The 27,674-nt window shown below is 48.1% G+C and overlaps 1 protein-coding gene across 1 annotated transcript in view; it reads right to left on the bottom strand.

Annotated features, from left to right (window-relative positions):
- Positions 1-27,674, bottom strand: part of IARS1 (isoleucyl-tRNA synthetase 1) — a 553,819-nt gene that overhangs the window by 74,351 nt on the left and 451,794 nt on the right. Inside the window, exon 31 of the mRNA XM_086938943.1 lies at positions 22,523-22,648. Coding sequence (XP_086795069.1) covers positions 22,523-22,648 — 126 coding nt within the window. The remainder of the gene's footprint in view (positions 1-22,522; positions 22,649-27,674) is intronic.

Below are 27,674 nucleotides of genomic sequence, written 5' to 3'. Positions count from 1 at the left end.
TATGGCGGATAGATCATGTCTGTAGCCACACTGCACCCTCACACACACTGCACCCTCACACACACTGCACCCTCACACCACACCCTCACACACCGCCCCCTCACACACCGTCCCCTCACACACACCGCCCCCTCACACACCGTCCCCTCACACACACCGCACCCTCACACACACCGCACCCTCACACACACCGCACCCTCACACACACCGCACCCTCACACACACCGCACCCACACATCGCACCCACACCGCACCCTCACACACACCGCACCCTCACACACACCGCACCCACACATCGCACCCACACCGCACCCATACACACCGCACCCATACACACACACACTGCACCCTCACACACACTGCACCCTCACACACACTGCACCCTCACACACACTGCACCCTCACACACACGCCACACCCTCACACACTGCACCCTCACACACTGCACCCTCACACACACCGCACCCACACATCGCACCCACACCGCACCCTCACACACACCGCACCCTCACACACACCGCACCCACACATCGCACCCACACCGCACCCATACACACCGCACCCATACACACACACACTGCACCCTCACACACACTGCACCCTCACACACACTGCACCCTCACACACACGCCACACCCTCACACACTGCACCCTCACACACTGCACCCTCACACACCGCACCCTCACACAAACTGCACCCGCACACACACACACACTGCATCCGCACACACACACTGCACCCTCACACACACTGCACCCTCACACACACTGCACCCTCACACACACTGCACCCTCACACACACTGCACCCTCACACCCCGCACCCTCACACCCCGCACCCTCACACCCCACACCCTAACACACCGCACACTCACACACCGCACCCTCACACACTGCACCCTCACACACTCTGCACCCTCACACACTCTGCACCCTCACACACTCTGCACCCTCACACACTCTGCACCCTCACACACTCTGCACCCTCACACACTCTGCACCCTCACACACTCTGCACCCTCACACACTCTGCACCCTCACACACACTGCACCCTCACACACTCTGCACCCTCACACACTCTGCACCCTCACACACTCTGCACCCTCACACATTCTGCAATGGAACATACACTCCAAATACCACTCAGTGCCACATAATTATATGCAACATAATTGCACACCTCATACTTACACTCTACTCAATGCAACATAAATACACTTTATCTATCTGTCTATCTATCTATCGCCCTCACTCTATCTGTCTATCTATCGCACTCACTCTATCACCCTCACTCTATCTATCTATTGCCCTCCCTCTATCTATCGCCCTCCCTCTATCTATCTATCACCCTCCTTCTATCTATCTATCGCCCTCCCTCTATCTATCGCCCTTACTCTATCTAGCAATCGCATCACTACAGCATCACTCAGCACCACCACAGCATCACTTAGGGGCACCACAACATCACTATGCGCTACCACAGCATCACTGAACGCCACAGCATCACTCGTCACCACCACATTATCACTCAGCGCCACCACAGCATCAATATGTGCAACCATTCAACAACAACTGGTTCAAATATGTTCTCTCAATGTTTCAAGCTTTATTACAAATGTCACAAAAAGATGTTAATATTTCACTTCTGTTCTTGTTTAGGACTTGTGCCCTGATGCAAAGTACAGATTTTTAGCTTAAGTGTTAAAGGCCACGCCCCTTTGAGACCCCTCCCCCAGTCATGAATCTGAAAAGTAGACCACATGCTTCCCGACATACTTCCCTGGCAGTACAAAGAAAAGGAGAGGCCACAGCCAGGGAAGATGGCGGGTGGCATGTGGTCTACTTTTCAGATTCATGGCTAGATCATTTGTAATGACAACAGACTGATCTCGGCAAGGAATCAGATCATGTCCATGGCGTGCCCTCTTCCCCCTTAACATGGAAAACGTGGGATCACCCACAGTGGTGACGAGTGAGGACGCGCTGAAAGGCTTTCATTATGACGCGCCCTGGCTATAAAAGTCTTGTATCCAGGTAGCGGCTGCATTGCACACAAGGACACTGGACGGGCAACACCACAGCTGGTGAAGAGAGCTGCGGACACAGAGGCCGGAAACGGTAATAGCCAGAAAGCGTAAGGAAGGAGGGGATGGGGCAAGGAACAAGGTGAGTTTATGCAGGGCTTTAAGTGGGATGAAAAAACTGGGGTATCTCTCAAAGGGGCGTGGCCTTAAACACTTGAGCTAAAAATCTGTACTTAGCATAGTGTGCCGCCCCACTGGTATTTTGCCGTTTCTGTCTATTTATTCAGCTATTTAACACAACAAGTAACATTACACTTACAAGCCAGCACTTTTAGTTTTGTCAATGGTTGTAAATTGAATAAGATAAATAAGCAACAACTATTATTTCGTTGTATAGAATATTGAAAATGCTACCGTTCTTGTGGGTGGGGTTGTGGCCAGGGTTGGATTGGGATTAAAAATCGGCCTGGGCACGTTTAAAAAAAAGTGACCCACATTTGCATATGGCCTTTCCACAAAACACTGCTTTGGAGAAGTTTTATAAAAAGAAGGGAGTTGGACTCTGACAGAGGCATCTTTTCTTAATTTTACCTAGATTTACAAAAAAATGCACGAATAAGTTCACAATGGTGAAACACTCCTGAAAACAAGTGAGGCCACTTCTGCTCAGGCCCCCTGCCCCGCTCAATATGCATACATTAATGTGCCAGCCCAGCGAGAGAAAGGGAGTGACACCTCTGTCTGGTGATAAAAGGGAGGTAATGGATGCCAATCTGCCTCGAGAAAGGCCACTCAGGCACCCACTGGGCCGCTGGCGGATCCGAACAACACAGACACTGCCCAAACCGCTCCCTTCCCCTCCCCAAGGATGCCCAAAAAATGTAGCCCGCTGCTTGAACTCGGATATTGGCCCCTCGGTCATTGCCCGAGTGCCCGCCTTACCAATCCGACCCTGGTTGTGGGGCTAAGGCTAGAGCTGCCGACCTTCGAGCTGAGAAAGGAGGTTCGAGCCTCAGGTCGGCTCAACATCCTGTGATTCAAACCTGAATATGTTGTTGTGCAATGTAACTGGTAATTGTGTTTGCTCCAAGTTTGTTCTATATAAAACTGAAAAATTAGTCTCATTGAAGCAGTGAGAGATGGTACTATCGTAGAGTTAAGCTTTTTTTTCCACCCTGGAGGTAAAAATGAAGAGCCCGATAGGGCCCCGTTTCGGCACCTGCTTTTAAGAACTGCTGGTGCTCAGCACCGGCAGGACCGAGCCCACTTACAGCCCTGAGTTTATGAACACAATGATAACTGAACTGAAAATCAAATTAAACTGATCACCAAACGGAACTGAAATCAAAACCAACTGAAAATGGACTTGAAATCCGTAATCGTTAGTTTATTCAACCCCGATTCTTTCAACTAGCAGACATTCCAACCCAACCCTTCAATTCCCAGCCTAATGCTTCTCTTTTCCAATTTATTCCCTTCCTTTCTCCCCACCTCATTTCTTCCTTCCCTCCACTCTCACCCCTGGTTCACTTTTTTCTCTCCCTACCCCTTTCCCGATCTCCCTTCCCTCAAAACCCTACTCATTTCTCTAAACCCCTGCAACCCACCTCTCTCTTCCATTTCCTTCCCTTCCCCTTTACTTCATTTTATGTTCCTTTTCTTGCCTTCACTTCCTGTCCCCTACCATCACTTGGGGCTCAGTCATTTGCTCTTTCACCCTCTAGCTCACTTCCTTTCAATCTTAACTTCCCTTCTTTAAATCCACTTCTTTCATTTCGTCCTCCTTTTCTTCCCTCTACTCTCCCATTCCTTTCCTACCTGATCACTCCTGCCTTTCAGAGTCGATTCCCTTCCGTTTCTCCCCTACCTACTTCCCTCTACTCTCTTCCAATGCACTTCCCCAACCTTTCGATACCCAACCCATCCATTCCTCATCTTCTCTACTTTACCTTACCTTCAACATCCAGCGCCCTCTTCCTCCATTGGCTTTTTCTTCTCTTCCCCTTACACTCATACCCATCAGCTGAATCCCCCACCCTTTCAGCTTCCCTTCCACCTTGCCTTTATTTCACCATTCCATCTTCCTTTCCCTCCACTTTTTCTCCCATCCCGCAACAGACTTGGAGTTTCCCTTTCCTTCGCCAAACCCTCTAAGATCAACCCCTTTCCCATTAACTGCTTTACAGACCCTTCCTCATCTGTTATTATCATCACCCTTCACCTCCCTTCTCTTCTCCTCCTTTACCTTCTATAACATGCTCTCATCCAACTCCTGCCTCCCATCTTTTATTTTCCCTAACATTCACCTCTGCTATTCCCTTTTATTCCCTCCCTCTCTCCACTCACCTCCCCTCCCAGTTCCTCACAAAACTTCCTAATTCACTTCCCTTGCCACCCATTTTCCTTCCCTATCTTTCTCTTCCCAACCCCTTCTATTACTCTCCTCTCCCTCCCAGCTTGATTATCTATTTCCCTACCCTCCTCAGCCTTTCCCTTTTATTCCCTTTCTACATCCTACCTCATCCTCTCCTCTCCATTCTCTTTTCAACCTATGTCACTCCACACCTCTAACATTTTCACCTCTACATTCCCCTTTCCCTCTCTTCTCTTCACCCTCACCTTCTTTCCTTCCTCTCTCATCTCCTTCAAGTTCTGTCCCCTCTCATCCTCTCCTCTTATGTCCCCACCTAATCTGCTTCTCTACCTCCTTCCTACTCCCTATCTCATTCTTTCCTCTCCTCCATACAATAACTGATCCTATCTCCTCCCACTTCTTTTCTTAGTATACCCAACCTCCTCTTGTGTGTTCTCTTCTCTCTTTGCCTCACCTCTTCCTCTTTGACTCATTTCCTCTACCATCCACTTCTCTGTTCACCTCCCCTCACCTTCTCACATTTACTACACCTTCCCTTTTCATCCCAACCCACTTTGCCCTCCCTTCCATTGCATCCCCTTCCCAAATGCACAACCCCTTCCACTACTAGTCCCTTCATTGCGTCCCTGACATTTTTCTCTTCTATTGTCTCCTCTCCACCCACCTCCCTCCCACCTATACTCCTGTCACCTTTCCTTGCCTCTCCTCCCTTTCCCATCTCTATGAAGAGGTCTCTTTTCGCCTCATCTCTCCCATTCACTCATCCCATCCCCTCCATAAGTCTCACCCTACCCTCCCCTTCCCTCTTTCCTCTCACATTTCCCCTCACCTCCTTTCTGTCCCTTCCCATCCCATCTTAATTATGTTTTATCCCTCTCCTCACTTCTACCCTCTTCTCTTCAGTCCCCAACCAATCCATTCCTCATCCCTCCTTTCCATTACCTACCTTGGTCTTTCCTCTCCTCTACACTATCGTAACCGACCCATCCCCTCCCACCTCAATCCTCTGTATACCCTACCTCATCCTCTTGTTTAATCTCGTCTCTTTACTCCTCTCCCCTCTTCTGCGCCCTTCTCTCCTCTGTTCCTCTTAGCTACTTCCCCTTCTCTTCCACTTCTCGGTTGACCTCCTTTCACCTTCGTTCTCCTCTCCCTTCACCGGCAGCGTGTAGTGAAGTTTTAAACAGCCATTACAACCTGGCAAACTAAACCTTTTGCCAAGCATAATCCCTCTTTAATAGTAATAAGTCACCCTAAGGTAAGCCTTATAGGCTTGTGGCAGGGTGCATGGTGTGTTTAAAAAGTAGGACACAGGCTTAAGTTTTACATGTCCCAACAAACAAATTACTCACTTGGGTAACGCCTTTTCTGGTAGAGACTAACAACAGATTCCTCACCTTAGAATATTCCTCGGGCATCAGACTGGATCGGGAAAATCTTGACCAGTACCTCTGTGCGCCAGTGGGTAGTGAAGTATAGATCTGCATCGGCGAAGGCGCAGTGCCTATATAGGAATCACCCCAGCACAATGACATCAGTTTCTTTTGTGAGTAAGTTTATGCCAAAAATGCAGAGCCACATAAAAATCAATGTAACTGTTTTGATCAGCAGTTAGTGTCTGCAGTGATTAACTTAGCAAAAAAGAACCCAGTTCACAGAACAGGGCTGATGGGAGTGAGTAATCAGCGGTTAGAGTCTCTACCAGAAAAAGCGTTACTGAAGGTATTTAACTTGTTCTTCTGATACAGACTTCAAACCACAGATTACTCACTTTATAATGCATACTCAGCCAAGACCTCCCCAGAGGCAGGTCCGCAAACAGGCTCAGACCAGAAAATCTTAGAAGACTAAATGGGCAAAATGCCTCTATGGACTTGACTGTCCAAGCCGTAGTGCTTTGTGAAGGTGTGGAGTGATGTCCAAGTAGTGGCTTGGCAGATGTTAAGATCAGGTACCCTGTGTGACAACGCCGTATTAGCGGCCTTGGCCCTGGTGGAATGGGCCCATGAGCGTTCAGGAGGTTGCTTCTTAGTTAATGTACAGTGGAAGGGAACGCTTTTGGTTGACCTTTGCTGTTGAAGCCTGTACATTCAGGCTTTCAGGGGAAGGGTGCTGGAAGAAGGTGGCTGCGTCTTCTGGGGCAGGACAAAAGCGTAGGCCAATCATGCAGTGTATGGTTTGGCCCAGGCCCCCAGGTGAAAGTCAGTGAGGGCTTTATATGAAGAGGAACAACGGTTCAGACAAACCCGCTCCTGGGTGAAGCACCTCTAAAGACGCTGGTCTTGACCATGACTGCTGGAAGCTGTAGGGGTCAGTGACGTCCGCTGCCCTGTGCATCACGGTGGCGAAAGAGGGGGGGTCCCCTCCGAAACAGGGCATGGAGGGGAAAGCATACCAGAGATGGGTCCAAGTCACTGGCAGTACCCAGTTCTTCATACCAGTTTTCTCCTGGATCAGGGTCCTCCTCTAGGGGACCAAACCATCCTCTGCCCCTTCAGGAATTAAGGATTTTATCTATGGGGGTAAGTCCAGGGGCTAGACAGCGCCAGCACTGATGTAGAATGGCGCCGGCTCGGATGAGGATTAGTCGTCGAGTGGTGCCACTGGCGCCTGGGAAGGCGTGGGATGGAAAGGAGCCAGGGTGGAAGAAGGCACCCATGGCGACATCAATCCAGATCTGGGCTGTATCCAGAAGGCCTGGCTGGCATCTGGAGGGGACCTGCTGGCAGTAACCCAGTCGGGCACCTCGCTGCTCCATGGGGCTCAAAAGAACATTAGAGGGAGTTGGTGGCCCAAAGATGGCATGCATGGCGTTGCAAAACTCCCTCAACTGAGAAGAATCACTCTGGCTCCAGGGAACTCTGGGAAATTTGGAGCAGAGCCTGACACCAGCTCTACAGGTGGAGTGCGGGTGTAGGGTCTCTAACAAGAGGTTGAGTGGGGGAAGCCAAAGAACACTTCCTCTTCTTTTTGTGCTTCTTCAGTTTGCCCGACTTTGAAGAGTATGTCTTGGGAGCGAGATGACGAGCGGGAACGGGCAGAGAACTTCCTTGGGAATGGGAACGATGCAGGACCACCTTGTACTGCACCATCAGGAGCTTCATCAACCGCTCACCGATGACCTTGGAGTGCATGGACTTGTTCTCAACGCAGGCCTAGGGGTCGTGACCGGTCCCCAGGCACCAGAGACAAACCAAGTGAGGATGCAAGACTGCCATTTCCATGCAGTCCCCACAAGGTTTAAAATCCGTAGGGTTTGGAGGGTACTTGTCCCTAAGCACACTGTGAGCAAATGCTAAAAATGGGTCGACCGAAAAAAAATAAAAGTGGTCAAAAAGTGACTGAGGTAGCTCTCTGGAACGCAGCTCTGGAAACGTGCTCCCCAGTCTGAGAGGGGACGGTGTCCTCTGTAGTTCCTCTAAGACCAGGAAGCTGGTATACCCTACATAGGGTATAGCTAGTTGTTTACCTGGCAGCATTCACCTGGGCATAATTCGTTTCACCATGCGTTTTTAACAGTGAGTATATCCTTAGCCACTCAGGATACTTGGCCCTGAAGAATGCCCATGACAGATAGGGGTAGAAACATGTTGACATAAGGGGGATGGATTAAGCCATTGAGCTCATATTCCGTCTCATAATTGATTTTTAGACATACTGGAGGTCCCAAACATTAAAGGTGATAACCTTGTGTCTCTAGGTATTTTTAACTGATCTAGATCCCTCACTTGCTCAGCTATACCGTGTCTAAGAACGCCAGGTACTCATTCTTATTTGGAGGTGTAGTTCACCCTGGTGGTACTGTCCTACCGGGGTGGGGAGAGATTGCCTATGATGAAGCATGCCACAAACTGTGGGTAAGGCTTCCTCTTTTAAAAGAATTGTCTTCTTTTCTTTCAGAACTTCTGACAAGACTAAATAGGGCACAGATAATTTACACCTTTGAGGGATAAGTAATCTCCCACCCCCCCATAGCTACCGTACTCTGTGTTTTTTCCAAGTTCAAAGGCGAGGACGAGGTACTGTGCATTCCTAGCACTATACATCAGTACTTCACCATCTTTGAGAAACCTAGGGTTTCTCAAAAATGGTCTTCATGAGGTGGTCTTACTGAGGTTTGGAGCCTAGCTTGTCAACCCACTGTTTGAAGTCACCCCGAGGATTTAATTGACTTTAGTCTGTAGGTGGTGTGTCATTTGTAAAAAATCACTCCATAAGGTTGGAAGAGCACAACAGGGAACAACAACATGTACCTAAAGAACTTGCCATTGACTAATAACTTATTGCACGCAGAATAATGGGCTCCTTGGACATCAAAGTATGACCTGAAAAGTGACAACATCCAGTATGACTCAGAGGAAATGGTATCTATGCGTAATCAATATAAACTTGCACATGCACTTGCCTTGCCACCACAGGATTGGTCACCTGTTCTTCCACTCATTGCTGGAGGCAGTAAAGACCAAGCTCAAACCAAGTCCTTGGCACACGTTCAAAGAAACATGTTTCGGCAACAGGAAAGCGAGACGGATCCAGATAATGCATTGCCGCGACTCAAGCCGGATGTACTTATAAAGGACGTACCAGCCCGTCATATTTGGATCCAGAATCCCCGGGGTAGGGACCCACCCGTCCTCCCCTTTCAGACCACCTGCACGCCTCTATCTACTCTAGATTTCTTTTTACCCGCTCTGACCGAGTTGGAACTATCACCGGTCCAGCGATACTGCAAATTCATTTTGTATCTCCATTCAGCCCTGAAGAGTCACGGGTGAACACCCAGGTGACGAAACACGTGTCGGTTGGTTATAAATACAATTCGAAAAAAGTATCCACTGGTGGCGACCCTTGCTGTTATTTCACTTGCAATACAATAACTGTGGATTGACACTCTTTAATGTTTCTTTGAACGTGTGCCCGGGACTTGGTTTGAATTTCACAGTGTGGGCCCGTGCCCTAATTTTTCGTTTCCCCTGACCTGGCAGCACTGTAACTATTCTGTACATTTCTTACTTTACCGCAAACTGTCTGGAGCGCCAATGTTCCTTCCACTTAAAACCCCACGCAGAACCGGTAAAGACCAACCTGACATACAATGTCAGGTGAGTTACCAATGGGTTATAAGATGGCAGAAAATCCTCGTTGCCACAATCCCACAAATATGGTGGCCTGAAATTTTTAGTATGATGGCACGTATTTGCACTATCAGAACAAGTCATCAGGGTATTCTAATCAAAATGTGGCAGCTGACATCAGAAAAGTAATATATGATTTTATCTACTTCTATGCACAGAAATAAATCAACTCATTACAATTCCTCTTACATGAACAACAAAAGATTTCCAAGATATTTGCCTGAAAAGACGAAACTTTCCCCGAAAGCTCCTTAGCATCCGGATCCAATGGCCAAAATATTTGCTATAATCAAATTCACTGGCAAATTTCATTACACTATGGTCGTGTCAAAGTCTGCAGGAACATTTTCTCCACAAAGGGATAATAGGTCATCACATACTTCAGTGGAATTAGGGAAATTAACATGTAAACAAGTAGCTGAGCTTCAAAAAAAATATTAGACCTAATAACCAGTTTAGTTGAGACACCTGTTAACACTTCTTACCATCAAGTCCTGGAATTAACGTTGCTTGATATTTCAGTTACGATAATGCCACAAAAAATATATTTCCAGAATCCACCAAGTATCAAATATGTTTGCGGAGTCCAGAATTTTCACTATTGATCAATTGATTACGGAGTTTGGGAATCTAGTGTCTTGAGTGATTAGTACTACTACTGGATTTCCCAATGTTTCCACACCACCAGCAGATATAAGTGTGCCCTTATTTCTAGTAGCAATTGGTCTAAATCTGTAATGACAATTTCTGTAGCATATTGCGGTCTATAATAACAAGCTATTATCACCCATACTAACTAGTTTGATAATGCACAAAAAAACTAGATTAAAAAAGATGTAAAATATATCCAAGCGTGTATAAAGAAAGTAACTTGATATTTTAGCCAACAAATTCATTAAGATGATCATTTTATCTCCAACTCATTCCTTTTGAAATGCAAAGATTTGTTTCCAAAGCCTACTAATATCAAATCACACTTAACCGTACATGGACTCGAAACATTGCTTTGCCCAAGAATATCTAATTCAAATGCTACCACAACTGTTCAACAATATGGAGTATTTGGCTTTTCTACCTCTTATATTAAATTTTTTCAAAATGTCTGCTTATTATTTGTTCTGCAGAGTGACTCAAATTCAATCCAAAGGGCCTCTGGAATTCAAGCCAATTAAAGGCAAGCACTTCAGGATAAGACAAGGAAAGAAAAGAGTTGAGAAATTACAACCACAACACAACCCGGGCATTGACGCTCTTATCACAATGCAAAGTGAGCAACCTCATTATGTCGGATTTCTCCTGGAGGGTTCAGCAATATCAAACAAAATGTTGATGTTGAATTATAAAATGTTTAGCCAATGTGTTATTTAAACCACGTGTGTGCTTTGAGATTAACGAAAAAAGTATAGTTGTAATAGGGAGACTGGTACTTTTTCGAAGGTTCAGCAGGACACGTTACTGTTTGAGCATACAAAGCCAAGGTTAGAAATAAATAAAATGAGCCACTTCCTGGTGTAGCAATAAAAGAGAAGCACATGTAACCGTTTTAAGCCTACATGCTTTCGGACACTTGTGGCACCTTCTGAGAACTAGACATCTCTATGTTTTTTTTAACACAGACAATAGGCAGTGCTTCACAAACCTTTTAGAACTGCTATCTACTTTTTAGTACACATTTTTTTTGACCCACATAGCTTTTATTGGACACAAGGAAGGAGATTTTTTAATGTAACTAAAGCATTGTGAGGTAGTGCATTGCCATTCACTTTACTTTTCTTTCTCTGGCTGCAAAGTGAGATGAGTTTGTAAACACCAGCACCCATGTTAAAAACATAAGCAGCAGAATTCATAGCCTGAAATTTGACCTCTATTTTTGAAGTGCAGCAAATGTGACAAGATGAATGAACAAGTTACTTACCCTTTTGTAACGCCTTATCTGGTAGAGACAATATCTAGCCGAAGATTCCTTACCTTTGAATTTCTCCAGGCATCAGACTAGATCTGGAGGTTTTTCATGAGCAGTAAACCTTTGCCCCGGTAGCGGGCTTCGGTGGCTCCGCGTGGTATCGTCGGTATAATCTTTGCCGGAAGTGATGTCTGCGTCACCTATATAGTCTCCACCTCAGCGTGCTGTAATCAGTTACTTTTCACAACTTTTCACGCCAGAAGCGCAGAATCGTGAAGTGCACAGACACTGGTGTGTCCAAACTAGGACCCTGAAAGGGATCATCCCTGACTCTAGAAATCTGTTCGCAGAAGGGGGAGGATGGGTGGGTCGGTAAGGAATCTGCGGCTAAATGCGGTCTCTACCAGATAAGGCATTGCCAAAGGTAAGTAACTTGTTTATCGGATAGAAACTTCTAGAAGAAGATTCCTTACATTTGAATAGATACCAAAGCAATACCATCCCCAGTGGTGGGTCTGCGGACACATTTAAACTAGTAAGGTCCTGCAGGATCAAACAAGCAAAATGCCCATCTCTGAGGACCTGACTGTCCAGTCAGTAAGTAATGCTTGGTAAACATGTGCAGGGAAGACCATGTTGCTGCATTGCAGATGTCCAGCACTGGGACTGCACGTGCTAACACAGTTGTCGCAGCTTTAACTCTGGTGGAAGGAGCCCTTAACCCTTCAGGAGGCTGCTTCTTTGCCATTGCGTAGCATATCTTGAAGCAAAAGAAAGACCCATTGAGAAATGGTCTGCTTCTGCACCGCCTAACCTTTCTTCGTACCAACATACCCCATGCAGAGTTGGTCGTCCACCCAGAACTCTCTTGTGCGGTCAAGGTAGAATGAGAATGTTCTTTTTGGGTCCAGATGGTGGAATCGCCCCTCTTCCTTAGAGGGATGTGGAGGAGCATAGAAGGTGGGCATGGTCAGGCCTGGCAGGTGTCACACATCAGGCGTGACGCTAACGTATTTCAGTGTGGTTTTCCCGCATCACAGCACTGAAATGCATTGTCACGCATTATTACCACTAACTGCACTCTCTGCTGACAGCGCTGAAATTGGCTGCCCACTACGCCACGTGCTAGCGTGCGACGGCGCTCAGACACACCTGTGTGTGCCCAGGGCCGCAGGCAGCAGGCCTAACTTGCGGCCAGCAGCAGCACAGTTAGTAAACAGTTAAATCTGTGCTCTCAGTTCAGTGCTACAAATTAATGTTACAATCTGCCCTGCTGCCAGTGCCTGCACGGCGGGCTGTCACGGACTCTGACCGCCCAATTACCAAGACCCGGGCGGGGCCTGCCCTCAGCAGTCGTTACGTTTTGGCGCTTTCACTTGAATATATCTGCGAGGCAGGTTTCGTCTCTGCTGCGCTTGGCTCGCTGGTTGCAGTAGCATGGCAGTATTCACATGACATGACAACAATGTGTCCATTTGCAGACAGGACTTCGCTAGGGCGAGCGGGAAACCGGCTTGCAGTTATGTTTTTTAAGTTAAGTTTGGCAGCCCACCCGCCGCAGCTCGTACTTCCACCAGTGCCTCCCCTCTCGTCATGATGCCTCTTGACTGAGCCGGCTGCTGGAGACTCGTTGTCGTAGCCGTGGCTCACAGTAACTTCCAGTAATATCCGACCTTTGCTTTTTGGAAATATGTTTACTTTTACAGCGTCAGCCTGTATGCAAACTCACTCTCCTCAGGCTGAGCTGACAGTGACTGGGAGCGGCTGCGGGAGACTCCTCACGGACGTGGTCATAATAACTGACACTCCGGTCTCATCATCCTTCTTGTGCTGCATGCCTTGCCTGTTTGTTTTCTGCCAAAGGCACAATTTCACGAGCGAACAAGGGCTGCCACGAATCTTGAAAGGAGTTATAAATTAGGATTCGGACCGTCTGGAGAATTGCTTAGGCTGGCGGTTAAATCTGCAGAAGAGCCAGGCATTCACTGTCAAGACTTCACTGAGCGTATGGTATGCCTGCATTTCCACACCCAGGTAAGATGCTAGTTTACAGCGATCTGACAGAACGTGTTTTTTTTACCAGCTGCATGTACATTTTAAAAAGGTAAACATTTTTTAGAACCGTAGCAACCTATTAGCATAAAATACAAAATATCAACTTCTGGTGGCTCATCCTTTGCACATAGAAGTGGTCACAATCTTCTTCAAGCTCACAACTGTGCTCAACCCCTGCTACGTAAAAATGATTGTGTACAATTAAGCAATCAAACCGGGGTTGTTGTTACACTTCTTATGAACGGAGTTCACACACTTCTATAATCACATTGGTTTCTCTTCAGACACAAAGGGAGGAGAAGGTCAAGGGGAGTAAAGAATGAGACAACGGAGTGTGGACATGAGGGAGAGAGAGAAACAAAACGAGGAATGAAAGTGAGTGGCAAGGAGGGGGAGACTATAAGAGTGCGAGACTGGGTATTAACAGTAAAGGCTCCCAGGTTCAACTTGTGACTCCTCTGTGGTTCACAGGATCAGGTTTGATAGGCAACTGTTTGATGGTTTCAGGCTATTGCAGTTCCTTCAAGTCCCCTTTAAACCACCACCTGTAACTAAAGGGTGTAATTCACTCGCAATAAAATGTCACTCATAAGCCTTGAAATGTCATACATAACTGCACTGTACACTTGGGGATGTCACAAATAAGCCAACCAAACTTTGGCAGCTATGCAAGGTGACATACTGACCCACAGGAAAAACCAATAAGAATGGATGTTTGGAAGATAAAGCCTGGAGCTCACTCACCCTCTAGGCCGATGTAATTGCCACAAGATAGGCTGTTGTGATGGTGAGCAGCCCAAGGAGAAAATTGTAAAGAGGCTTGAAAAAAGCTCCATTTAGAAAGTGAGAACCAAATTAAGATCCCACTGAGGCATAATAAAAGGAGAAGGGGGAACATATGTACAAGGCCCTTCAAAAATCCATTTTCATTAAATGACATAAAAAAGAGGGGTGGTTAGGCAGCCACAAGAAGGCAGACAGAGTAGAAACCCTTCGGAGTGTCCAAAGCAGAGCCCTACAGGGCAAGGGTAAGAATAAAAAGCAAAATATCAGAAAATGGAGGAAAAACGTTGTTCAATTGACTTTTATGTACAATATGATACATATCACTTACAACGGCAGGCATATTACCAGCCTTGGTAGAGGGAAAACCAAAAAAAATTGAAGACTTCAGGAGGAAGGTCGAAAGCTATCAACTGCCGGCAATCAATCTCCATGCAAAAAAGGCGAAGAGTTCACAGGTAGGGAGGAGGACAGTCGCCTGCTGCTGTGATGGAGGAACCTCCTGAAGGGGTTGCCTGACAGGAGGATCAGCACTCATATTTAGAAGCTTGGGATACTGTGCCCAGTCCGGAGCCACAAGGATGACTCGGGCCATTAGTTCCTGATCTTCTTGAGAACTCTGGGAAGGAGTGGTATGGGCGGAAATGTGCACAGGAGGCCTGAGATCCACTCGAGACCGAAAGGGTCTCTGCGCGAGAGCCACCTTGGAAACTCCAGCACACAAAACCACTGACATTGAGCGTGCTCGGTGGAGGCAAAACGATCTAACCAAGGCTCTCCTCACTGCAGAGACAGATTTTGTGCCACCTCCGAGTAGAGACGCCCTTCGTGATCTGCTATGTATCAACGGCTGAGTTTACCCACTCTCGCATTCAGAGAACCCGCCAGGTGTTGAACCACCAGGGATATGCCCTGCTGTTCCAGCCATTTCCAGAGACGCAGGGTCTCTTGACAGAGGGTCCACGACCCCAACCTGTTTGTTGCAGTACCACATGGCAGTGGTGTTGTCCGTGAACACCTGCACTAGCCTTCCCTTGATGGACAGTGGTAAGGCTTTCAATGTCAGCCGATCCGCACAGAGCTCTAGCATGTTGATGTGGAGTCCAGATTCCGCTGGAGACCAGAGTCCTCTGATCTCCACCTCATGCTGGTGGCTGCCCCATCCCAGGAGAGACACATCTGTCACTACTGTAAGATCTGGTTGAAGAAGGGAGAGGGGTCGGCCTCTGACCCAATCGCAGTTCATTAGCCACCACTGCAGGTCCTATGCAGTTCTGTCCGAGATCTGGCCCATGTCAGAGAGTTTCCCCTGATACTGTACCCACTGGAACTTCAGGTCTCACTGCAGAGCCCGCATGTGCCATCTGGCATACATCACCTGCAGGATGTTGGAGGCCTTGAGGTACAAAAGGGGGTGGTGATGGACGGAGCATCTGAATCAATCAAACACTCACACCCAGTCAATAGATCTGAGTTTAATCCATCACCGTTCTTTAGCCCACTCTGCCACCCCAGTTCAGACCTTGAGGCCCAGCAGTCTCAGAGTCAGTCTCACCAAGACCCAGGATAGATGCTGTTAACATCGGTATCAGCCTGAATATCCTGGCCTTGCCACTCGGGAGTATAAGCCAGAAACTGCCCTGTATCGAGAGGAGATCTGATGAAAGGGAGCGTCTGAGAGGGAGTGAGGTGTGACTTCAGCATGTTGATTATGAACCCCCGCAAATGCAGAAGATTGGAGGTGGGAGACGACAGCCTGGGGCGGGCCCACCTTCAGCAGCCATTCGTCGACATAGCAGGAAGACAAATACCCCTAACCTGCGCAGATGAGCTGCGACCACTGCCATCAACTTAGTAAACGCCCGAGGGGCGCTGCTTTAGTAAAAATGGAGCACAGTGAACTGAAAATGTTTGTGGCCTACCGTAAACAGCAAGTAGCGCAGATTGGCAGGCTGGACAGGGATGTGCAAATAGACATCCTGCAAGTCCAACGCTACCATCCAGTCTCTGGGTCCAGGGCCTCCGCCAACGAGAGCATCTTTAACTTCTCCTTCTTGAGGCAGTAGTTTAGGTTTTGGAGAACTAGGATAGGATGAAGACCCTTGTCCTTCTTGGGGAACAGAAAGTAGCAGGAATAGCAGCCACTGACTACTTTTAGCACAGAAAACCTCTATATGGCTCCCTCGGTCAAGAGAGCTATGGCTTCCTCGCACAGCAGGGACAAATGATCCTCTGTCAGCCGGTCGTAGTATGGAGGGAGAGTATTCTCTAAGGGTGGGGAGTAGCCGCTTCGGACGATCTGCAGAACCCACCTGTCCAATGTTATGGACTGCCAGTGATGGAGGTGATGGCGAATCCTGCCACCAACAGGAAGTCCTTGATCTAAAAGGGCAGGATTAGGAGTGTTTGGAGGCAGTAGCTGCTGGGGTGTGGGTTCGGGACCAGACCGCTGGCTACCCGACCCCAGAGGCTGGTAGGAACTGCACCCTTGTCCACACCGAGGCTGGTAAGCCTGTGCGGCTGGGATAGGTTTGGCGCAGTTGAAATTCTCTTCCTTGGCCACGAAAGGAGTGATAGGCAGACTGGGGATGTGGAGCAGCCAAGAGGCACAAGGACTTGGCCATAGCCTGCGAGTCTTTAAAGTGCTCCAGTGTCAAGTCTGCCTGGTCTCCGAAGAGACGGATGCCATCGAAGGGCATGTTCATGATGTAAGCCTGGACATCCCCAGCAAGCCAGATGTTCTCAGCTAGGCATAGCATCTGAGGGTCACCATCGTTGAAAAAGCTCTGCCCAGCAAGTCAGTCGTGTCCAAGCCACAGTGTATAGCGAAGTTCGCTGTGTCTCTCCAAACTGTAACTTCTTGGGACAGAATGGCCTGGCCTCCTCCAGGACCTGTGGCAGCACTTGCACAACCATTTCCCACACCATTTGAGAATAGCAGCCCAATAAGCATGCAGTGTTCACTGGCGGCAATGCAGGTCTGGTGGAAGAAAACAGTTTCTTTCCCAAGCTGTCCAGCCTCTTGGATTCCCAGTCCGGGGGAGTGTCAGGGAACGCACCATCGACTCCTAGATCATCAAACTGTCTGGGGACGGGTGCTGGGTGAGGATATTTTAGATGCCTGGAGAAGGGGGGGGGTGCCGTGAGCAATCGTCCTATTCACAGGAACCTCTGTGATCGGTTTGAACCAGGTGCCCAGAAGGACGTCAGTGAGGGCTTCGTTGAACGGGAGTAGGGGTTCAGAGGAGGAGACTTCCAGTTGCAGCACCTCCAACAAGATGTTGGTCTTGACTGCCACGGAGGGCAACTGAAGGTCGAGGACCTCAGCTGCCCACCGCACCACCACTGAGTATGTAGCTCCCTCCTCCATAGCCATGGTAGGGGAGATGTATGCAGTCTGCAGGCATCACCCAGTTCCTCGCACCAGTCCATATCCTGATCATACTGGTATTCTAAAGGGTCCAGCAAGCCCTCTCAAGGCCTAGCCCTTCAGAATAGGGCATAGGCTCTGACCTAGGACACAGGGTTACTGTCCGCACATGTTGACACTGCTCCGTGTCATCGAGGATCACAATGGGCTGGGAGCATCTGTGTGGAGACCGCTGCCAGGGAAGGTCATAGTGGCACGACCTGTGCCAGTCCGGATACGTGACTGGATCCATGAGGGCCCATAGGAGCCAGAGCCGCCGGTACAGAACCAGATGGGGCCCCCTCTGATGCCGGTGGCCCGCAGCCATTTCGGAGGGGTTAGGCCATTCAAAAATGAGATGCGTGGCCGCATATAACTCTTTCGTTTGAGCAAGGGTCGCTCCAGCTCCTGGAAAACTGGGGAGAAGCGAAGTCAGCCCAGGCGTAGATTCCGTGGAACCAGGCCTTGAATTCCGATGTTCCATCATTGCGTATGTCGACAGACGAGGAGAAGTCGAAGAGCACGTCAACTTCTTGTGTTTTTTGTGACTCTTACCTGAGTGACCCAACAATTTTGAGTGGGATAAAGAGGACTTCAGACTTCTGGAATGGTCCTGAGACCTTCCTCTTGAGCGGGACTGTGACTTTCGCAGAGTCACATGCTGGGCTGCTAGCAGCTTCAGGGACCACTCCCTCAAAGCATTCAGCGCCATGACCTGGCAGTTGGAGCATGACTTGGAATCGTGGTTGCCCTCCAGACACCACAAACACACACGGTGTGGGTCTGTCTCTGACATGGCGCGTTGAAAGGTGTCACAGGGTTTAAAACCAGTCTTCCTCGATGAAATCCTCAACACACCAGGTAGAAAAAACCTCAAAAAAGTCGACAAAATGTCATAAAAATCCTGTCAAAAATTGACTGAGGGGTAGCTCTTCCCTCGGATCAGCGCTGGCTGACACGAAAAGAACTGACCTCAGCTGACGCCTGGGCAGATTCAAAGGAAAGGGACCCTCTGCTAAAAGCCTCTATCAAATGCAGAAAGGCATCTATTTGTTGGACTTTCGCATCCCGTCCAAGAAATAGGCTTGTTACACACCAGTGGGTTGCCTCCGTGTCTTTAATGAAATCCAGATTCTCTAGTCATGGTAATAGGAGAATCGCAATTACAAATGAATTAATAAAGGTGTAACACCTGTGTCCTTTAAGGCTTCAGGTGTCTTATCTGAAGTTAAGCAGGAGTTAGAAAAAAAACAGCACGCTGAGAGAGCACAGAAGGAACTGCCCAAAGAGGTTACCAGCTTCGAGTCAAGTTAGGTCACCCCAGAGGGAGCCTGTCAGCATGGGATCTTATTGTGAGCAGAGTGCTCAGTCTGCACTGGGCACAGACTAAGATCACATGAGCTGCATGAAGACCTCTGGTAGCACTGTAAGTTCATAGGCTATTTCCTCGACTGTGCTCCTTTCATTTTGTTGACTGCTAAAAAACAATCTGGTCTTGGTTACACCATTCAGAGTGGCCACTAAGAATTTGTGCCAGTGCCTTCTCTGCCCTTCTTACGGGAATAGTTCCACATCTGGCCCTCAGTTTATGCATGACACACCGTTCTTGATGCATAACGCACAAAAGAAGGAAACATAATTAGATTCTTGTTTGGAAACTAGCAAACTGTAATTAATGTGTTTAAATATAATACAAATATTAGAAACTTTATTATAATCTTAATACAAACTGGTGAACACTCGCGCTAAAAGTTTTGGGAGGGAGGTGGGGAAAGAGGATACAAACACCTTGCACATTTTAAGTGAAGACTGCTGATGATGCCCACCCTTACTGGTACTTCAATCCATTTAGGGTGATTATACCTACTGGTTGTTTATCTCTCTACATCACAGGTGCCAAGTCAGGTCCTGCGTTACACAATATCTTGTGCCAGGCAGCAAAGTGCCCAATGTGGTTGTAGGTCCACATAGTAGCCTTTCAGCAGGCCTTATTCCTCAGGTAATGTCAGGAGTAAGTCAAGGGGAAGAGGGGAGACTTTTTGCTGACTGTTAGACCTGGCACCATTGGTGTGGGTCTCCCTTCCTTTTTTGCTGTTGCCTCATGTATTTTTGCTGATGTTAGATGCTTTGGGCACTGTGCCACTGCTATCCAGTACCACAGTGCAAGTGCTCCCTATTGTTAATTGATGTATTAATCAGTGGTTCCATGTTTGGCTATTTGGTTTACTTGTCAGACCCTAGTCTAGTGCACTGAGTGTGCCCAGGGCGTGTAAATTCAAATTCTGCTAGTGAGCTTGCAGTACTGGTTATGCCACCCACAGAAGCAGCCTTGTAAAATGTGTCTATGGTCTGCCATTGCAGAGCCTGCGTGCAGTCTGGTACGGTCATGCTGACTGGGCAAGTGCACCCACTTGCCAGTCCCTAAACCTTCCCTTTTCTTCATATCAGTCACCCCTATGGTAGGCCTAAGGGCAGGGTGCATTGTAAGTATAAGGTAGGACAAGCCCTGATGTGTGTGGCATGTCCTAATATTAAATTACAGCCGTTTTCGTTTTTCACTACTGCAAGGCTACCTGTTCTCCATAGGCCAGAATGGCCTGTTAGATTATTACATGTTTATAATCATTCCTTTGTCTGGTTTTGTGAGTGACAGGGCTGTGCCTGCCTTCCACAATGCTGCCCCACCCCCTGGGGAGCGGCTGAGGTCTCTGCCCTGCACACTGAAAGAAGAGGAGTCCTGTAAACAAAGTGCTCCAGGACTGTACTTACCTTCCACAATGCTGGCTCGACCTCCTGTGGGAGGTCTGATGTTTCTGCCCTGCACTGTGAAAGGAAAGGAGAAATCTGGTAAACAGAGTGCTTCAGAACTGGTTTGGACTGGGCAAAGGCCCCTCTCCCCTAAGAGAACAACGGATTTTGGGGTATAAATATTGGGACCCTGATCCCGTGAAATTAGATCACTTTTGGACTACAAGAGGAAACCTTTACTGAGGAGAGGAACAGAATGAAACTGAGGAGAGACTATTCCTAAGCTGAAGTGCTGCTTGGGGGATTGGCCTGCAGTGGTTGCCTTACTGCCAAAGGAAGGAGAAAGGAACTTTGTGTACTTTGCTTTCAACTTGTGAAGGATCTCCAAGGGCTTGGAAAAGAGCTTGCCTCCTGCTGAAGTCTCAGGCACAACAGACTTCCACCCCCAGCTCCCCAGAGTTCTTTTGGAAGCGCCTGCTGCTGTTCTGGGCCTTATGAGGAACGCCGTGTCGCCGTCGCTGGGCCTGCCGTCGCTACTCCGAATAAGGGTGTCGCCGCTGGAACAGTTGCACTGCACTGCATCGAGAGAAGAGTCTCGCAACGAGTTCGGAGCGTGTCGCTGGGCTTGCCGTCGCAACTCCAAGGGAGGGTGTCGCCGCTGGAACTATTGCACTGCACCGAAGAAAAGCGCCTCGCATCCCCGAGAAGCGCGCCACCGTCAGAGCTGCTGCCGTCGCATCGTGAATGTCGGCGCTGTAGTTATCGCATCGTGCGGAAGCTTCACGCATTGTGGGAGAAGAGTGTCGCAAGTGGATCTGCTGCTTTCGCATTGCGCAACAAGGGTGTCGCCGCTGCAGTCCACGCATCGAACCAAGAACTTCTCGCATCCCTGGAAAAGCGTGCCGCATCTAGAAGATCTTCACGTCTTTATTTCTTTGTACTTGAACTTTGCTGCATTTCCCTCGCTGCGACATTGCTTGTCGTGGAAGCGCAACGCAACCTAAGGTACATTGACACAACGTGTCGCTTCTTAAGAACTGAAATTAACTTAGCTAAATCCACCATCTTAAAGTAACAGTATTGTGTATTTTTGTCGTTTATGGTCTTGTAGTAACTCTATATAAAGTATACTTATTTTTGATATAAAAACCTTGTGGGGTGTCCATCTGTAGAGTTGTCACTGGAATACTGTATGTGGTCACAAATGCTTAACACACTGCCTCTGAGATAAGCCTGTCTGCTGGTGCCAAGTTACCAAGGGGGTGATCAGGGGTTATTTTAGGAGTGCAATCCCCTTATCCTGACTAGAGGCAAGGATCCCTATTTGTCACAAGTACCTACCTGTGCCAACTAGAGACCCCCAAATCTAACACTGACAAAGAACAATTAACTAGTGGACAGAGTACTACCTTTATGCCATTTCTGACCACTGGCTACTGAAGGAAAGGGGGTGTGGTGAGGAATAGCATTGGGTCAAGTGCCACTGGCTCATCAGGGCAAACAGCTGACCCTGGAGGGAGTGGGGGGGGGGGGGGGGGGGGGGTTCATGGTGATGATTATTGCCAACTGATGAGGCATTTACAGTCTAATTGTTATTTGGGATGGGATACTACTATCTAGTTAGGGGAAAGGATCTAAAACTTGAATGGGCCGATTACCATACCACTGTGTCTGTTTATTCTGCAGCAGTGCAGATGTCACGGATTACCGCATAGCAGCTCCCGAATGGTGTCATGTCCAAATTGCCGCTAAATGGAGGGGAACTGTTTTATGATAGTGAATGATGGACTTTGGGTACAAAACTCTTCACTAATGTTTCTATAAGACATGTCTTCTATTCGATAAAGCGGGTTCAGAACCTGTTTTTGACACGATAAAATCGAGACAAGAAATGCTCTGAAAACCTACCCGTGCTGCCTCCTTGTTACAGTAATTTGAGGAAGCATCCACCACCCATTTGGATTTGTTTGTGAAACATCTAGGTCATCAATTGGCCATTTTCTCACAAACTGGATTTAGATCATTTGACTACTACTATATACATATTTTCACGTTTACAGCTTAAGCTTATGTAAATTCATAAACACCCACCTGTGTTGCCATTGTAAACGGCAAGATTGCCATCCTTCACACCAAATATTGAAGCAACAGCATCCTTAAACCTGGAAAAGTCAGGTACACCATCTCCTTTGGGATTTTCCAGGAGCAGCACTCCATCTTGACACATAACACACAACAGAACGAAACAGAATTAGATCCTGATTTTGAAAATGGTAAACTGTGTAATTAATGCGTTTAAATATAATTAAAAACAATTGAAACTTTATTATAATATTAATACAAAATGGTGTACACTTGCCATAAAATATTTTTTGGGGGAGGTGGGGATGGAGGATAAAAAAACACCTTACACATTTTAAAGAAATGATAAAAAATGTACATCAGTTAATAAAAGCAAGAATATACATAAACGCCCAGACCTAACATGTAAACTGTTTCAGTCCACAAATAGGGTAATATGTGTTCAACCCTAGCCGTAGCTTGGACATACTTTTCGTAGCCAAAGTTTATTTATAGAACAACAGAAAAAAATCAAGGCTCCCCCAATTGCAAAAAGTAAGTTACTGTTGTACAATGCAATAGTAGATTTGGATACCCATGTCTTACATGGAGTATTGAGCTAGATGAGAATTTTGACTTTCAGAACATATATTCTATATTTATTTATTTCATTACAGTACTAGATTGCAATTGTATCCTTTATAAGTGATTAAACTGTTAAGAAACAACAGATCAGAGAAATAATAGTCACTCTGTAATACTATAATATTATCCTAGCACATTCTAAAACTTCATGCATAAAACGTACAGCACACTTCCAGTAAATATCATGCCCAAATGACCTGTGAGCAGCTGTATGCAGGTTAAAGATTAACATTTCACTAAAGAGTAATGTTACATTTGCATAAATAATAAAATGTTGGTGTTGCCTAAACCATCAGCGAGAAACACTAGTTTCTCGGCCTCATTTACAATTATGCACAAATAAAAAATATGCTTCCATTCTTTTGGGTGACTCCAGGCAGAATAAAAAAGGAAAAAAGTATGCATGCCTGAGATTGGTGCCAATTGCACAAGTTACTACTTGTGTAACGATATATCTTTAAGAGACATTACTTAGTGATAGATTCCTTACCTTAGAATATCCCCAGGCGTCAGACTGAATCCGGAAATTTTTGCGTAGCAGTACCCTTGCGCGTCGGTAGGCGTCGTCTGCGGCTCCGCGTCCGTCGTCTGCGTCGTGGACGCCGTGATGACGTCGTCGGAGTATTTAGACGCCGCCTCCGCGTGCTGACGTCAGTTCATAGACACAGCTTTTCCGCGCCAGAAACGCAGAGCTATGCCAAAAACTATCACTGGTGCCTTGAAACTAGGGCCCTGAAAGGGGATGACCTTAACCCTAGATATCGGTTCGCAGAACGGGGAGGATGGGTGGGTCGGTAAGGAATCTATCACTAACTAATGTCTCTTACAGATATATATATATTGACAAGACGAAAAAAAAGGGGGTAGCCTCCTAAAACAAGCATTGACATAGCCAATAGGTCTCGCCTTTGGGACCTTTTAAGTGTGCATCTGAAAGAGACACGTAAGTGATAGATTCCTTACCTTAGAATGGATACCCTAGCAATACCAACCCCGGAAGTGGGTCTGCGAATCAATAATCACACCAGGAAGTCCTGGAGGACGGAACGGCCAAAGAAGCCATACCTCCGGACTTGGCTGTCCAGGCAATAATGTCTTGCAAACGTGTGCAGTGAGGCCCACGTAGCTGCCTGGCAAATGTCCTGCAAGGGCACTCCTCGGCCCAAGGCAGTAGTAGTAGCCTTGGCTCGAGTGGAATGAGCCCTCAGCCCAACAGGGCGTTCCTTCTTAGCCAAGGAGTAGCACGCCTGGATACACAATTTGATCCACCGCGAGATGGTCCGCTTGTGTACCGCTTTTCCCTTCTTAGCGCCGACGTAACCAACAAAGATTTGGTCATCCACCTGGAACTGGCATGTGCGATCCAGATAGAAAGAGAGTGCACGTTTTGGGTCCAGACGGTGAAGCCTCTCTTCCTCTCTTGAGGGATGCGGAGGCGGAAAGAAGGTGGGCAAGGTGATGGATTGCCCGATGTGAAAGGCTGTGACTACCTTGGGCAGGAAAGAGGGCCTTGTCCGCAACACAACCTTGTCCGGATGGACCGAAAGGAAAGGAGGTTTACAGGATAGAGCCTGGAGCTCACTCACTCTCCTGGCAGAGGTGATGGCTAACAGGAAGGCAGTCTTCAATGTAAAAGGCGGAGAGGACAGTTGTGAAGTGTCTCGAAGGGAGCGCACATCAAAAAAGTAAGAACCAAGTTCAAGTCCCACTGAGGCATCACAAAGGGAACAGGAGGGAACGTATGTGTGATGCCTTCCAAGAATCGATTAACAATAGGGGACTTGAACAAAGAAGGTTGATCAGGCAGCTTCAAAAAGGCTGAAAGAGCAGAAAGGTAGCCCTTGATAGTGCCCAGAGCAGAGCCCTGCTGGGCAAGAGAAAGAAGGAAGAGAAGAACCTCAGAAAGAGGGACAGAGAGAGGATCCACAGCCTTTGCTGTGCACCATGCCACAAATCTGTTCCACCTGCAGGCGTATACCGACTTTGTGGAGGGACGCCTGGCTGCCAGAATGATGTTACAGTCATAAGGAGGCAAGTCAAATGGCCTCAACTGTCGCCACTCAATCTCCAAGCATGGAGGTGGAGACTGGACAGGTTCGGGTGGAGGACCGTCCCTTGCTGCTGCGACAGAAGGTCCTCCTGAAGAAGCAGACGAACCGGGGGATCAACTGACATACTGAGTAGCTCGGGATACCAGTACCTTCGTGCCCAGTCCGGAGCCACAAGGATGACTTGTGCCCGGTCGCGCTTGATCTTCTTCAGCACTCAGGACAGAAGTGGTATAGGCGGAAAGGCGTACAACAGACCGCAACTCCACTCGCGACGAAAAGCGCCTCCAAGCGAGTGCCGCCTTGGAAATTCCAACGCGCAGAACTGATGACATTGCGCGTTCTCTTTGGTGGCGAATAGATCTAACCAAGGCTCTCCCCACTGCTGAAAGAGGCCTTGCGCCACATCCGAGTTCAGACGCCATTCGTGATCCATCATGCACCAGCGGCTGAGTTCGTCCGCTCTGGCGTTCAGAGAACCTGCCAGGTGTTAAACCACCAGGCTCACACCCTGATGTTTCAGCCACTGCCAAAGGCGCAGAGCCTCCTGGACGAGGGTCCACGACCCCACCCCGCCCTGTTTGTTGCAGTACCACATGGCGGTGGTGTTGTCCGTGAACGCCTGCACCACACTCCCCCGGACAGAGGGGAGGAATGCCTTCAGTGCAAGACGAATCGCCCGCAGCCCTAAAAGGTTAATATGGAGCCGGGACTCCGCCGGAGACCAGAGGCCTCTGATCTCTGCCTCTCCCATGTGGCCTCCCCAGCTCTGGAGGGACGCGTCCGTCACAACTACGTGCTCCGGTTGGGGAAGGGAGACGGATCTGCCGCTGACCCAATTGCGGTCCATGAGCCACCACTGCAGCTGTCTCGCAGTGCCCTCCGAGATCATGACATGGTCGGACGGGTTGCCAGGAATGATGAGTGGTGGTCCCAGGTGGGATCCAGTTTTGATTAGGGGGGAGGAAAATCAGGTGAGTACCTAGGGCCAGTGTGTTCCCTTCCCCACTCTCTTCTGCCAGCCCTGACGAAGGTGCCCCTCACCGAAATGCGCGTCGGCGTTACTACGGCATTTACCATCAGGAACGGCAATAATATTCCATCTCCCTGCCTCTCCTAAAGTGTACCCACGTCCATGCAACCATAATTCCATCTCCTTTTTGTTGCAGGCTTAATGTTAATTATCTGTATGAAGTGATTGAATGTGTTAGAGTATGAATGAATTTTTAGACTAGAGTGCCTGTTGAGCCCCCTGTTTTATCCCCTGGAGTGAGTGGAACACTGCATATCTTGTTTACATTTTCCCTATGTTTACCTTTAATGAATTTATTTCTAAAAATGATGAATAGCACTGATGACTTTATGAATTTTTATATGCATAATCTTTGAATACCTTGCTAATATGACTAATTGCACTAAATTTAACAAAATAAAAAATATATATTTTCTATAAATGATTTTCTCTGTGGTCCATTCGTCCCTTTGGTCCTAGGTACTCACATGATTTTCCTCCCCCCTAATCAAAACTGGATCCCACCTGGGACCACCACTCATCATTCCTGGCAGGGTGATTTTTTCTATTTGCTCCTGTAATCCCCCCTCTCGTTCCTGCCTACATCATTTATTAGTCCTGGGGAACCCCCTTCTATTTTAGATGGTCGGACAGGTTGCCCTGATGCTGGGCCCACTGAAACTTTAGGTCCCACTGCAGAGCCCGCATCCGCCAACGGGCGTGATGCACCAGAAGGATGCAGGAAGCCATCAGTCCCAGAAGCCGCAGCCTCAACCTGACCGAAACTTGGGATAAAGGCTGAAAGATTGGAATCAGAGCCTGTATATCCCGAACCCGCTGTTCGGTGGGTAAACCCGAAACTGCGCCGAGTCGAGAACCGCTTCGATGAAAAGGAGCTTCTGAGAGGGGCACAGGTGTGACTTCGGCACATTGATGGAGAACCCCAGCTGGTGCAAGAGGTCTGCCGTTGTCTGGAGGTGGCTGACGACTCTCTGGGGCGAGCCCGCCTTCAACAACCCGTCGTGGTAGGGGGAAGACTGAAACCCCTAACCTGCGCAGATGAGCTGCCACCACCGCCATCACCTTGGTGAACACCTGTGGGGTGCTGGTAAGGCCGAAGGGAAGCACGGTAAACTGAAAGTGCTCGTGTCCTACCATGAACCGCAGGTAGCGCCGGTGGGCTGGCAGGACGGGGATGTGGAAATAAGCGTCCTGCAAGTCCAACGCTACCATCCAGTCTCCTGGGTCTAGGGCAGCTAAGACCTGAGCCAGAGTCAGCATTTTGAACTTCTCATTCCGGAGGAAGCCGTTGACGTTCCGTAGATCCAAGATAGGGCGTAGGCCCCCTTTGCCCTTCTTGGGTACCAGAAAGTAGTGGGAGTAGCAACCACATCCTACTTCTGGCCCAGGAACGTGCTTGATGGCCCCTTGGCCAAGAGGGCCGAAACGACCTCCTGCAGAAGCCGCAAATGATACC

The sequence above is a fragment of the Lissotriton vulgaris genome, chromosome 9 (assembly GCF_964263255.1).
Source record: "Lissotriton vulgaris chromosome 9, aLisVul1.2, whole genome shotgun sequence".
In the NCBI taxonomy this organism is placed as follows: Eukaryota; Metazoa; Chordata; class Amphibia; order Caudata; family Salamandridae; genus Lissotriton; species Lissotriton vulgaris.
This window is presented reverse-complemented; position numbering and strand designations above follow the sequence as displayed.